Source organism: Centruroides sculpturatus, unplaced genomic scaffold (assembly GCF_000671375.1).
Source record: "Centruroides sculpturatus isolate CEXI.00-Female unplaced genomic scaffold, Cexi_2.0 scaffold131, whole genome shotgun sequence".
Classification (NCBI taxonomy): Eukaryota; Metazoa; Arthropoda; class Arachnida; order Scorpiones; family Buthidae; genus Centruroides; species Centruroides sculpturatus.
In genome coordinates, this window is record NW_019384439.1 from 663,324 (window position 1) to 679,342 (window position 16,019).

At 32.6% G+C, this 16,019-nt stretch overlaps 1 protein-coding gene across 1 annotated transcript; it reads left to right on the top strand.

Moving 5' to 3' along the window:
* Positions 1-2,876: 2,876 nt before the first annotated feature.
* Positions 2,877-7,610, top strand: LOC111620107. The gene is made up of 6 exons (XM_023361959.1): positions 2,877-3,060; positions 5,590-5,645; positions 5,726-5,824; positions 5,971-6,054; positions 7,310-7,345; positions 7,439-7,610. The coding sequence occupies exons 1-6, from the start codon at positions 2,955-2,957 to the stop codon at positions 7,490-7,492; spliced, it is 435 nt and encodes a 144-aa protein (XP_023217727.1). The 5' UTR covers positions 2,877-2,954; the 3' UTR covers positions 7,493-7,610.
* The last annotated feature ends 8,409 nt before the right edge of the window (positions 7,611-16,019 follow it).

Genomic DNA, 16,019 nt, shown 5'->3' on the forward strand with positions numbered 1-16,019 from the left:
CGACGAAATGGCGGCGTTTACCTAAACGTGGCAAAAGAAAACAGGAAACACTAAAATCTTGCATAAAGTTTCATCAGTCTTGAAACACTTCGAAAGAATCATTACTTCAGACTTCGATATACTGTACATTAGCAAAATTTCTATAAGCCTAAACGAGCAATTATTTATTGTGACATTGTATTCTAAAAACCTGAAGATGACCTATGTTGAAAGAGATTGGAAACGTTAGTGTAATAAAAAATTTTTTTTGCCCAGCAAGCATTAGATGGNGAAAAAAAAAGGAGTAGGAGAAGGATTTTAACGAGAATCTTAATTAGAAAATAATAATGCAGAACTTATTAACTTCCAAAGAATAAATTTGACGTAATTAATTTAAGATCATCGAAAATGCGAGGCGAAACCCAGCCGTGGTGAACGGAGAATATAAATTTTGTTTTCAGGTTCTGTCGACCTTCGCCGCTTTATTTTTCTTCGTCGACGGCTGCTATTGTTTTGGCAAAAATGCCGTTTCCTTCGTTTTTGGACAGCTGACAGCCGGAAAGGTCCGAAACAGCGCCTCGAAGTCTAAAAAAAAAATCACTCGAGGCAACGAAAAGGATAAAATTATATGACGATTATTAAACTAGATCAGAAGCGACAGTTAAAAGGCATATTTACAGGATGGATTAATGTATTAAGATACACAATTACAAGTCAATCCAATTGCCTCAAAGATACACATTTCTTACAGGATATTAAGATTTTTTTTTTTCGAAGAAAAATATATTGTTTCCTTTACGGTACGATACGTAGAGCATAGCCTACGGTTCTTAATGATATAGAACGAAATTCGAATTTTACGTCATTACAAATAGGCTACCTTTGAATAACATCTATCATTCGATTACTACTAAAATATTTTACAATAAAATAATTATTAGGAAACATTTATTAATCGAGTAAACAATCTATAAAAGAATTAACTCGACGAAGGTAATTTTTATATTGTTAACTGACAGAAGAATGGTTATTTTTATTTCTAAATTACTGAAGAATTCCTTTGCCAAAAGGAAAAACAATTTACGTATTTTTATTAAGTGCAAATTTTTAACGAAATAATAGAAATAATAATAATAACAATAAAAACTTGGAATAAGGATAATTTAAAAGTGACGGAAACACGTGTTCTTTTTATTTTCGACGCGTTGTTTGCCTCATTGTCGAATAACCTTGAAGTCTTTGCCTGAAGCCATTGTTTAAAACGCTCGAATAGTAACCGGACGTTTTTGGCTTTCACCCATTTTCATTTCTTGAAATAAATTCACGCGATATGTTTATAGAAAATTATTCATAATTTCGGTAAATTTACAGCGCGTATCTCGTAAGTCACGCGCATAAAATGCGATCTTCGTCGTCCTCGTTCTCGATGAGGGAATCCGAAATGGAAAGTAGGCTCTCGACTTAACCTAAATCGCGTGAAAGAGGAAACGAATTCTCTCAAATTTCAAAAAATTAAATTGCCGGATTATAAATAAAACTCAAATATTTTATATAGAAAACAATAAAAGTTAATTTTCCTTCCTTATTTTAATTATTTTTACCTTCTCGGAATAAGGAATAATCGTCATCTAAGGTGTCGATATTATCAATTGGGCGGAAACTCTACTGAGATTTTGTGCCATACATTTTATATATTTTCAATTTTCTTTGAATTAAGAATTTATTCGATTTTATAAATTTATTTCACAGGTTCAGGTAAATATTCCCTTTCTTTAAAGCTGCTAATCTTAGACAAGGAACGTAGCTCTTAACATCCTTTGATACGTCCGGTATAGAAATATAGCTCTATATGAAAGAAGAATGATGTATAACCTTGCTTATAATCATTCTTTCATCCCTTTAATCCGTATATTTTCTCTCTTTTACGAGTTAGAAAACTCTTTGAGTGAATATTTCTCGGATTAAAGATCTCTTTCACGATTAATCGATGGCGAAATCGTAAACGAGTTAGACGAGTGGCTTTCGTAAACGGTGGATAGCTAACGATTCGAGAGATTTATCCTTTTAATTGAATTGCACGAGAGGATAAACGACATTTGTTTGGTTTGTCGAAACTTCCTTTCGACCAGACCGAATGTAGGTCGCCATTAATTCAATTGCCTTCGACTTTATTAATAATTGGTAGAGCTTTGATGTGGCTATAAATAGGCGTAAGTAATTTTCGCAGGAAAAAAAACCGCATTACCCTTTAATTTTATTTAGATAATGATTTTATTTCCGAATCTAATAACGCTAGAGAGTGAATTTTCGAGATCTTCGCGTTTTGAGGTCGAAGACTTTAAAAAAATAAACGTTAGAAATGTATTTCACATTAAAAAGAAATTATAGAATGTGTTCATAAATGTGATTAAGTGAAATAAAATTTAATAATAATAATAATAATAATAATATTGCAAATTACAATAATAGGCAACAGGCGTAAATAACGTAGATTAGGTGTTAGGTAAGCGCGCATTTTTTTACGCTTGTTAATAATTATAAATTACATAAACTTAATATTAATTGATATTTATATGAAAATCACTGTTATATTCCAAAAGGAATAATTTTATTTAATAATGCAGGCAATTAAAAGAGAGAAAACGGGAAATGATTGCTCGAAAGATGCGGTGAGAAAACGAGATCGTCATTACCACAAACGGGCGAAACTCCATCGATTCCAGGAAAACGATTGCTTTTATTTATCGGGGTCGATCGGATTTTCCGGACGCAGTCCACCTTCGACGCCTTTTTTTAAATGTCCTTCGAAAGTGCGACGTCAATCCGGCCGCGTAAAGACGTCGAGCGAGAGAAGGAAAAGCTTAACGACCATTGGACGAGGAGCGCGAGGGCGTCCAAAGCGACCAACTGAGGACCTCGAAACAATATAAGGACGGGAGAACAGTCGATATTCGAGACCAAATCTCGAGTTGAAAATGAAGTATTTGAGTCACCTGTGTCTGCTCTTTTGCTCTCTATCAGCCGTCTCTTGCGGCATTTACTACAGTTACTGCCCGTCCGATTTTTTGGAGAGATACTGCGGTGAGATTACATTTAACTTTTCTTAATTATCACTAATTTCGGTGACGCTGCTTTCTTTTTAATGAAGAATTTAATCTAAAAAATTTTTTTACTATTTCCGTATTCAAGTGATTATTATTATTATTATTTACCTGTGGGCACTAAGAAAACCTGTTTTTCTTCTTCTTCTTCTTCTTTTTTGTCCATTGTGGGTTCGACCAGGCTCAAAATATAGTGACCGGGTGGTAATGGACGGGGCCCGACATATCTAGAAAAAATTTCCGAAAACTTTCTGGGGTTTTATAAATCGTCCGGGTTCGATCCCGGGTCCTCCAGAGCGGTAATCTGATTCCTTGATTGCTTTGGCCAACAGTTTGGAGAGAGAGAGAATCATAATCTCTCTCGTATTCGCAAATTTTTACAATGAAATTTATGAAGTTGAGATCTCCATTGTGTTTGTTTGTTTTGTTAAGTTATGGCAACTCAGCACTTGGACTATCTGCCTAGGGGGATGCCTTTCGGGAGGTTTTTTTAAGGATAACTGGCCCTTATTCAGGAGTTACAGACGTGGAGAAAACTCAGAAAACTCCACGTGGCCATCCCGTCCTGGGAACGAAATCGCTTGGCCACTGATGGGCCATCTCCATTGTGAAACGAAAACTTCGAAGAGATTGAAATTTGATGCAACTCTTATTCATCTATTGAGAGATGTATCACATTAAACATTTCTTTTTCGTTATGCTCGTAAGGATATTCACGTATACCGTTCCATATTCTGAGCTATGTTAGCTATAATTATACATCATCTAAGGAAATAAAGAATTTCGCGTTCAAACGAGTCTTGAACCTTCTATGCTTCACAGACGTACGCTTCGTAGACCCATCACAATTAATATTTCTCAGAAGAGAAAGTATTAGTTGCGGTGAGAAGTGCAATTAAAATGTCGAGAAGATGCGAGTCGGTGAATGCATCCAGGCGATTCGAAAATGAAAGCAAAAGTTTGCACAATGATTTTTGCTTTGTTAGAATTATTCTGTACATATTCTACAAAAAAAAAAGAAATTTAGAAGCCGTTGATCTGTTTCAAAAGAAAATTACATCAATTGGTGTGGGTAATTTTACCTAAATTGAATGTTGTAAGCTTATTTATATTCATAGATTTAGCAATATTTTAAGAAACATCCTCTATATTGCGACATGGATATTTATAAATATTCAATATTTATTGGATATTTTTAAATAATGTAACGAAAGTATCTTGAATAATAATTATATATCTATTGTATATTTTTGTATATCTTCCATTTTGAATTTATTTGGGTCCTCTAATAACTGTTGTATTTAAATTTCATTAACTGTATAATTATTGGAAAAAGATAACTAATATTTGAAATTCTATATTTATTACCAACGAAAACGTTATTTTGGAGTACTTTTTATTACTTTATTAATATATATATTTTTTTTTATTGTTGATTAGATCATTAACGTTGTCTTTTTTAAAAATCAAAGAATTCTTATCTAAAATTTTAATGTTAATTATGTTTTGTTATAAAATAATTAATAGATACTGTAGATATTCTCGAATCAGGATGACCGAGACTCGAAAAGGTATCAGTTTGTTGCTCTGGCAAACTCGAACTTTAGTCCGGGTCTGGTCAGAAATATTTATTGATGGGTTGATCGGGATCTGTGCTTTTCATGCCACTCTGTATTGAGGATCTAGCTGAACTTCTGATGAAGTCGCTAACTGCATACAGGGCTTTTTGTGTGTGTGGTTTTAGGCCTTTTCCCGCTAAGAGAGCAGAAATGTTTCCATGCCAGAAATCGAACTCGGGCCTTCTAGGTGAAAGCCAGATATCCTTACCAGTAAACCACATGGGATGCAGGGCTGAAAGAGTTTAAAAAAATTATTTAAATATTACCACACTCAAAAGTATATTTAGATTAAATTCTAAGAAATTCATATGAATGTTTTCTATTATTTAAGGCAAACTTTCCGAAATTTTGCATTAATATTTTTCTTTAGTCAATTCGACTCTTGAATTTTTAGAAAATTCTTTAATGTATTTTCAATTCCTGCCTGTTTTATTTACTCATTATGAGTTCCTTCAGTAACATAGTAACAGAGTTCCTAAATCATTTATATATGAATAACAGTTTTCTATTCATTAATATTTCCATTATTAGTTTACATTTCGATTGAAAATAATTAAAATTATTTAAAATAATTAATATACAATAAATGGTCTTTTTAATTTTTAATAAAAGAAATAAACATAAGACAATATAAAATTATTTAATGATAAGAATTAAAATTAATTACATTAAGTTGAATTATAATAATTCAGGAATGTAATTAGTAACTTAATGCATGAATTTATTTGAAAATAAAACATGTTAACAAAGAAATACTAATTTTAATTAACTATTGTTTTAAAATTTATATATATATTTTATTCTTTCAATATTTTTGAAATCACGAAATGATTTAGATATGTTTATCTGCAATTATTAAATATATAATTTGTTTAATGATTATTATACAGCATTAAGCGAGAGAGACGAAGTGTTAGAGTGCATCAAAGACAAGGAAAATGTGAGAGTAAGTGATTCAATTTATTCTTTTAAGAAAGAAAAAATTCTTTTAATGTTTTTTTTAAATAATTTTTAACGCATTTAAAGAGCTTGGAGATTCTTGAAGGTTGTTTCAACTCCGTTCACGAAATAGGAACTCTGAGTATGGACGATAAGTTCAAACAAATTTGCAACTTGGAAGTTCACGTAAGTTACTTTGTTTTGTGTATAACATTCTAGGTAGATAGAATATACATATTATTGTGTATATAAAATATATTACAATATTCGATTTATATATGTTTATGTGAAAAATCTTTGAAGGAATATACTAATTTCTTTGGTATTTTCAGGAATACGAATTACTTCGAAAATGCTTTCAGAACGGATTATACTTAGAACGTAGACGAGGTAGTAAAGTACACACCGTAGTTGAGGTAAGTAAATTTTCCCAATTATGAAACAAAATACTCGGAATTTTATTCTAAGTTAACGAAATGTACAGTTGTCAAACCTCGTTGACGTCATAATGCAGATATTAATAACGAGGAAGTCATTTGATATGAATAAAAGTGCCAAGTTAAACCGATAAGTTTTGCGTCATTAGCAAATGCTATTTCGTTACATCGATAATAACCCAATATTCTGATAGTTAAACCAATAAGGAGAAGGCTTTCGTTCAATTAGAAGAGAGGTTTTTAAGGTCTTTTTCCGGTAAATTCAACGCAGAAAAGAAAGTTAGACGAAAAAACTTACGAATCTGTAGTAAAAGCTCTAATAAATTGAATAAAATATTAAGTTTTCTTATGTTTCATAGCTAATATTAAGACCGAAACTAAATGCTTGAAATTCATACTTAAGGTGAATATTAAATAGGTAGATTTAAAAAAATACAAAAACATATTTTTATTTGTATAGACAAGCCGCAATTTTTTTTTGATCTAATTTTGTATCCTATCGCCGAAAAAAATTCAAATACAGCGATTTAATTACTACTCGTACAGAATTTATTATATTCTCTCTTGCTCTAATTTATTACTGTATGCAAAGATATGCATGAGAGACATTTTCCGTTGCGTAGCGCCATTTTTCAACTAGTGGCAAAATTTGGAACTAATTCTTCTGGCAGACTAGATTTTCGCATATTCTATAGAATAGGAATTGTACTCGAGTATATATTGTACTCTATTTTTATACCCTCTCCAGATTGCTCTGAATATATTTTCTTAAAGTCTACATTTTATATAAGTATTCGATCAAAGTATAATTTGAAGTTATAATACAGGATGTACCATAAGTCCTGAAACATTGAAGTTATGGTGATCTACGTTTATTCTTTTATAGATAAAGAATAGCACTGAGTAAGGAGGAATTAATTCAAGTTATTTTGATGATGGGTATGAGTGTGAAGTTTTCGAAGAATTTAACAGACTGTATCTAGATCTTCCACCAATTACATGCATCCTGTTTAAACTCTTCGGCGTTTTCTCGCTGAGTGCGAGTCCCCACCATCAAAATAACTTTAATTCGTTCTCTTATTTTGTGCCATACAACAGAATAACTAAACTTATGGTTCCACATTTATAGGACATTACAGAAAATTTCAATTTATTCTGCCAAAGAAACAAGCATATCTATATTAAAATATATTACAATTAGATTTTAATTATCATTTTTCATTCCATTTTTTAGGACTGTGTTTCTAAAACCGAAGTAAAAGAAAAGAAGGTATCCTTTTTAATTAAATTTTTAGATTTATATTAAAAAATTGTATCATTTAAGCAAATAATTTTGCTTTAATTATTTATTTGATACATTTAGGATTGCAGAAGAAGAGGATTCCACGCTTACATCCATTTTGGTAAATGGATTTAATACGAGTATCTGAGAAATAATGTCTAATCTATAAGGATGTATACAAAATGGATAGAAATTACCAAAACTAACGAGTTCCATCGCATACTTTGATTTAAAAAAAAAAATATATATATAACTCAAATACTCGAAGATGTTACAGGAAATTTTTTGAATACTCGAAAGAATTTTTCTGTAAAAAAATATTATAAATTCTTGTCATCTAAGCGATGTTTTATATATTAATATGGTATTTATGAATCCTTTTACGAACAGAATAAATCCGATATATTTTTCATATAAAACATATAAAACGAAATAATGTATAAAGCAATATTAAAAGTTTTTATTGTATAATAATTGTATAATTTTATGGCAATAAAATGTGCTTAAAAATTTAATAAAAACTCATGAAACGATTATTATTATTATTATTATCAATCTTATGAAATTCTTAATGTTTCATAGGATTGAGAGATAAATACAGTAGACCCCCTATAACACTGTAGATAATTCCGTGTTATATAAATTCCATGTTGTACGAGTCTCTTAGCTTTTACAAATACATCAGCCGTTCACAGCCCGGCACACGTATTTGTAAAATCTAAGTGACTCGTACAACATGGAATTCATATAACACGGAATTATCTACGGTGTTATAGGGGGGGTCTACTGTAAATAAAAATAGAAAAGTAAAATGTCATCTGCACGTTTAATTAATGCTAGGAAAGAAATTTTACTTTCTACTATAAATTCTTCCAAGATTTCTACGCGAATAAATAAAGAATTAATAAGTCTGAGATAAAATACAGTACTGTAATATATTTTCTTTTACTTTCCTGGCTGTTATGTATAGTAAAGGAAAGTATTGAAATCGGTTTTTTTTTTGCAAATCTCTACGTTTTGAGATCTCCTGAATCCAAAAAAGTAAAAAAAGAAAGACAAAGAATTTCATGTGTTACCGTCTATTTCGTTTAATATCTCAGGATAGGATAATAATTAAGAATTAATTAAGAATAAAATAAGAGACATTGATGCTATTAGAGCCGATAGATATAATTGTCTCTGAGCTGTTAATGATTTTGAATAGTGTTTAAATAGATATTATATGGGTTTATTACGGGTAATATTTATTTTAATTATTAAATTTGTGCATAAAAATGAATTGTTAAATACTATTTTGATAAACGAAAGTGACACGGTTTACATTCAAATGTGAAATTTTAAACATACTATGGATTGGTAGGAGTTTTTATCTTATTATTGTATCCTAAAATCATGAAGTTTCAAATAAAAAAAAAACGTACGTCATTCACTAAAGAATATTCTATTTTTAATTTAAATGAAGACCTGAGATAAAATTTTGTACCGATGAAGCATGTAGCGAATTACGAACAAAACTCCGTTACGAAGTGGCAAGTGTAAAATATTCGTCTATCGCCTTTGAATCCGATAGGACTTACAAATAAAAAGCAAATAATATTTAGTCATTCGTAATTAATTCCAGATTGGAACGTGGTTTCCGTCTTTCGCTCCCGTGGGCCAACTCGTTGCTGGCATAATGAAAACTAATGAAACGACCATACAGATGATACTTTGCACCATTAAATCCAATTCATTGCGATTAGTTATTCTGATTAAGAAAACACGTTGGCACGCCGCACGTTTTTATTTACAAAACAGCAAAAAGAAATCCGACAAAATCACTCGATTTGCAAAGCAAATATACTAAATGTCACGTTAAATGATAAAATTTTACCAATTGTTCAAACTAAAACTGTAAATTTTAATAGGAAACCTTTCTTACAAGGTTTTACGTTTCTTTCTTTTTGATACTTAGAAGTGATGTGAAAGTCGCTCGTCTGGTTACAAGATGGCGACTACCAGATGGGAACTCTACTGGTTACAAGATGGCGACTACCAGATGGAAACTCTACTGGTTACAAGATGGCGACTACCAGATGGGAACTCTACTGGTTACAAGATGGCGACTACCAGATGGGAACTCTACTGGTTACAAGATGGCGACTACCAGATGGAAACTCTACTGGTTACAAGATGGCGACTACCAGATGGGAACTCTACTGGTTACAAGATGGCGACTACCAGATGGGAACTCTACTGGTTACAAGATGGCGACTACCAGATGGGAACTCTACTGGTTACAAGATGGCGACTACCAGATGGGAACTCTACTGGTTACAAGATGGCGACTACCAGATGGGAACTCTACTGGTTACAAGATGGCGACTACCAGATGGGAACTCTACTGGTTACAAGATGGCGACTACCAGATGGGAACTCTACTGGTTACAAGATGGCGACTACCAGATGGGAACTCTACTGGTTACAAGATGGCGACTACCAGATGGGAACTCTACTGGTTACAAGATGGCGACTACCAGATGGGAACTCTACTGGTTACAAGATGGCGACTACCAGATGGGAACTCTACTGGTTACAAGATGGCGACTACCAGATGGGAACTCTACTGGTTACAAGATGGCGACTACCAGATGGGAACTCTACTGGTTACAAGATGGCGACTACCAGATGGGAACAAGATGGGGACAACAACACGAAGTGAAGATGAAATCTCAAACTCTTCGTCAAGCAAAGTTTGCTCAGATACTCAGCCTAGCTCAATTCAAGCTCCGAATGATACGTTTGAGACCTTGACAGAGCTGTAGAGTATACTAAAAAGTCAAAGGAACCATACCTCTATGAGCGATCCTTCGCAATATATAGCCCTCCCAAAATTACTCTATGGGTCACGTAACCGTGCTTTTTTCCATCTCAGAACCCCCATGGATATGGGGATTTCTACGCGATGCTACCTTTCAACTGCTACTTGTTTTAGATATTTAGATATACAATAGATATTTCTACACGTGTTTAACAGGCAGCTTCAATTTGTGGATTAAGAAAAGTAAAATTGAAAATCCCGATGCACAGAAAAATTGCAATTGAAGTATTAATGAAAATGCAATTCCTACATTAAAAGTTTTCTATATTTTAAGACTCAAAGCTACAAACAACAACGATTTTCATAATTCGGATAAAGAGAGAATGTTTCACCAAAATAAATCACTTTTAAATGTTCTGGATAATCTTTAAAACAATGCGATATTTGAAAGGAATTTCATCTTAATTCGTTAATTGTGATAATCAAGACAATGAAAGTGAATGTGAGAATAAATTGCAGTGTGATTACAATTTAACAACTTCAGATTGGATGAGTTTTTGCTTTTCCTGAGATATTTAAAGCTACCTGTTTACATAATGAACAAAATGATTGCTTATTACATGCTTGTGATGAAATATGAGCCAGGAAAGTACGAGTAAAAGGACATACATACCACTACTTCTCGCATTCACTTTCGTTGTCTTGAATATTACAATCTGCTAATTGTTATTTCTAATTATTATAACAACAAATACTGGGTGCAAATGCCACCGTGCGGTTTATAAAACCTCGGGGAGATCACGTGACTCGCGCCCCATTGGGCGCGCGAGGCAGCTGCATTTTGTGGACACAAAATATTCTAAGATTACCATTCAAACCATAAATTTATTTTACAAATCAGAAACCGAGTGTTACGTCAACAAAGATCCACAATTTTTACGACAACAATTACCATTGTCTTTGTTGATAAATTGAACAATTCGCAATAGATTTACGGTGGACATTTTCCAGCAAAAAATGTATACAACGTAACACAACGTAAGAAAAAAGAGTTATGGAATTCTGTAAACAAGAAAAGAGTAAAAGCAAAAGAGAACAACGAAGATAGAGAAGTTGCAACAAATACAATTATGGAAGAAATTGAAAATAAATTATCCTTGTTATTTCTCGACGACGATATCGACTCTCACAACGAAAAGACTCGCGTGTCAAATAATAATCAAATGATTTCGGAACGTTTCATACGAAACGCAACTGTAGGAGCGAACAAAGAACAGAAGACGATTTACGGTTATGGTTACATTTAAAAAATACTGGCCCAACGTCACCCGACGAAATGGCGGCGTTTACCTAAACGTGGCAAAAGAAAACAGGAAACACTAAAATCTTGCGTAAAGTTTCATCAGTCTTGAAACACTTCGAAAGAATCATTACTTCAGACTTCGATATACTGTACATTAGCAAAATTTCTATAAGCCTAAACGAGCAATTATTTATTGTGACATTGTATTCTAAAAACCTGAAGATGACCTATGTTGAAAGAGATTGGAAACGTTAGTGTAATAAAAAATTTTTTTTGCCCAGCAAGCATTAGATGGTATGTGTTAGTCCTTTTGTTGAGAACGCTGTGGATGATATTGCGACATCATCACAATGCCGGGCTGCAATTTTTAATAATATTTTTAAATTTATTTGATTTAAAATTTACGCTCTCCACATCAAATTAGTACTGTAGTGTTTTGCCCCTGTACATCATACTTTTCCTTTAACAATAGAGTCATGCCGATCATCTATTAACTGCTTTCAGCGAAAACCTTTTGAATTAAAATAACATGACTTCCGGAAGTTCTTATATAGTAGGTTAATCGGGACTTCTGGGTCATAAGTTTTCCATATCTGGTCTCGTATTTTATCTATTTAACTTCGTTCTCGAGATTGAGGAAAGACAGTATTAGTAATTTTAAGTGTTTTAGGGCTGCATTTGAAAATTGTAGCCCTAAACAATTGTAGACCTATAAATTCCCACCGTCCTCCGTCCGTCCGTCCGTCTTTCCTTAATCTCGAAAAAGGATTTAGATAAATTTCTGAGAGCCAAGGGCATAGAATTGTTCTATATCATTTACGGGCACACAATCATTTAGATTAGCTCAAATCATGTGTCTTTTTGTCTTCTTCTTGAGATCTGTTTCTGGATGAATGTTCTTTCTTATGTTCTTTAACGGCACATAAATAAACCTTTTTTCTTCACTGTATTTACCGACTTAATAATTCATTTAGGAGACTTCGGGAATCGGTTATGGGCGTTGGTCGTATGGAGATGATGTGGAATACGTCCTCCTCTCGAATTTTGTGGCGTACTCCCCGAATGATACTAAATTCTTTCTGTTTCTGACGAATTTTCACCAATCAGCATCTCGTAATTCTCCACGTGAACAGGAAAAAAAGGGGATTTTACTTGAGGGGGTTGACAGTTCCCAGGGTGACTAAAATTTTAGGACATAAGGGAAAACAAAAAGGATGTTCAACTTCCGTTGAAGGAAGCGAATTTTACCAGTTTCCTTCGTTTTAGAAAATATAATTTTCCCACCAAAATCATAAATATTTTCGTCTAAAATTTTTCTATTTCGATTAAATTTTTAATTAATTACAGGTGTGGTTCGCATCTCACAGATTAAAGACCAGACCGAATATGGAAAACTTGAGGCAGGAGGCCCCGATTAACTATATACGAACTTCCGAGAGTAGAAATCCGGAAGTCACGTTATTTCAATTCACAAATTTCCCCTGAAAGGTGTTTAATGACCGGCACGACTCTATTGTTAAAGGAAAAGTTTGATGTACAGGAGAAAGCCACTACAAATTTGAGATGAAGAGCATATCATATGTTTTAAATGAAATAAATTAAAAATGGCATACAGAAACATAGCTGACTAGACCTGGCATTTTTTGGCCTACCTAGGTCCTTGTGCCAAAAAACCCCAAATCCAACCAACCAACCTAAAAGTAAAGCCTGTGATTACCAAGAAATGCTTAATTATAGGAGTCTTAACTTTTATAATTATTTCTCAAGTGGTAAAGTAGGTGAAATTTTAATTAATTAATAAATTGTCACAAAACATTTGTGTCCTTAAGACAAATGCAGAACACCATTACAAACACTGCAAGTAATCATTCTGTATGGACTTGTGTCTTATGATGGCAAAGTTATTTATCTAACTGGATGTATGTACCAGTACAAAAGTTTATAAAACCTCAAGGCTCCAATGAACGGTTACGATAAGGAATTATCAAGAAAAAATCCATATCTGTATGAAGAGGAGAGATACTCATTTTTCTAGCGTTATCTATTATATCGCAAATTACAGCGTTTACAGTAGTTTAAATCATAAAAAAGCTGTCAAATAAGATCTAGTGTTTATTCAACCCTTGCCCGAAAATATCGCAGAGATCGAGACTCGAATCACCGTCGTAGTTACAGAATTAGCAAGAGATATGCTGTTTTGTTTGGTTTTATTCGATTATGGCAACGATATAATGCTCGGAGTTTGGGAAGAAATTGAATTTAGACGAGATGCCTGTCGTATCCCCAAATGGTGCTCGCATCAAACAAAAATTAACTGTTAAAAGTATAACTTGGTGTTTCGCCATAAATTACAGAATCGGTTGAGGCATTGAATCTTCTAAAATTCTGCGCGCTTTCAGAGAGAACAGTCGAGATTGTATAGGGCCCGGTGGTAGAGAGAATCCTTTTTTATTAATAAAGTCTTAAATAGTTTTAGAGTTTTCACCCCTAATAAATTACTTGGGGTTCTTACCCATAATTTATTAGGGATGAAAACCCTAATAAATTATGGGTAAGAACCACTGGTTTTTCCCCATTGGCTTGGGGTGGCACAACCAGTGGTGCCACCCCAAGCTTCCCCCAGATTTTATAGCTTTCAGTTATAAAATCTTGAATTACTGTATGTGAGAATCCAACCTTAACCCGCTTTAACTTTAACGACCCAATTTAAATCGGCAACGACGTCATACGTGCTCACCAATTGTTGTTCTCAGCTACCTAAGAAAATCTCCACTTACACGTTCCCGACGATGAAAACGACGCACTCCCGCGATCTTTTGACCTTTAGGTCGAGCGAGAACAGACGGAAATCGAAATCGACGGTCGAAATAGGCAGTAGTCGCCCAGTCTTCGAGAAGTGCCATCATCCCGGATTTTTCCCTCCATAGTTAACGGTGTCAGTGTCGAATTGGATATCTCACCCTGGACATTAGATAATTTTGTGCCGAAACCTTGGATAACCTTTCTCAACAAGAAGAACGTGGACATTCGCTTCTCCAGGTATTTAGCAACGCGCGAATCACTGTAAACTCTCTCTTCATACCGCGAAATTAGATGAAGTTCACCCTAGTTTCCTTATTTTAATCCCAATCGGGATATTCTCGTATTGTACTATCTAATGTTTTATAATTTTACAAATAAACGTTGTTTCGTTGACCTAGTCTTTGCTTCCGGTGTTCTGTTTCTCACTCCATCCCTAATCCATTCGCTCACACACGCGATCGTTTGCGCAAGAACTTAACGGTTTCTGTGTCTATCCGTGAAGACAGTGGTGTGTCCTGACGAAATTTATCATTACGACCTTTGCCAACGCGATGTCGATTGTTAGTTTTCGTTCCTGTGATACCAAAGTATAGGGGGGACCCTTCGGCATTGTCACATGTATATAGAGAAGAATTTGTCATACCTTTCTTATTCGTTCAGTTTACTTAATATTTATAATATTGATCTATTTTTAAACAATAAAACGAATTTAAAATGTCAATAATAATAATAATAATAATTGTGTAATTCTTAACAGAATTAATCTATACGTTAATCAGTGCGTTCTTACATCTCTGATTAATGTAAAACGTTATAAAAAGCTAGTTCCTTTTAACTAATTTATAAAAAAAAATTAAATTTTTAGTGTTAAAAAAGACATTTTAAATTTCAAAAAATATATTTTTATAAGAATAGATAATTGCCTTATAATTACAAAAGAGAAGAAAAATACAATTGTTAGTTTTTATTAATATAAAATTTGGTCAGGTTGTCAATTATTTCTATAGCTTAAAGAGATTTTTCACTCACACTGAATTTCGTTTAATAATGGATTCAAATATAGGATTTGGTAAAATTTGTTTAAAATAGTTGGAAAAATCTTTACATCAATGAAGATTGTACACCACATCAAAGTATAAAACTAGATAAGAATCAGTACATGACACAGTCAATAAATTTCATTACATTTACTTTAAGATTAGACTATTAACAAGGTTTTATAAATAAATTCTTCTTCCAAGAATGCATTTGTTTTTTTGGAAAATTTTAAAATATACAGTATATAATAAATTAATCTATCATTTAAAAAAAAACTGTAGCTATTGGAAAACTGATTACTGCGTAAACAAAATTATGCAAAGCAAAAAAAAATGTTTTTTATAGTTAAAATTAACACAAAGTTGTTATACTTCATTCTCTGTGAAGGAACTATTGTATTTCAATGAAATTTAAGAAAGTGGCCAAATTATTTTTTTAATTAAATAATTGGAGGCAAGTTTATTATGTAAATAATAAAAAATCATTCCAAAATGTAATACAAACTAAACAAAATAATAATAAAACATTTTTTTATTTTAAAACAAAAATCTTAAATTTAACCAAAAATCTAATTTACTAAAATTACTTTTTCAGATATCCAGTATAAAATGACATATGAATCAAGATCTTTGATAGAAATGTCTGCCTTAATTATAATTTATAAGCAATATAAGAAAATCCATCTGTCAGGAGATGCATAACAATTCAATTTGCGTGGA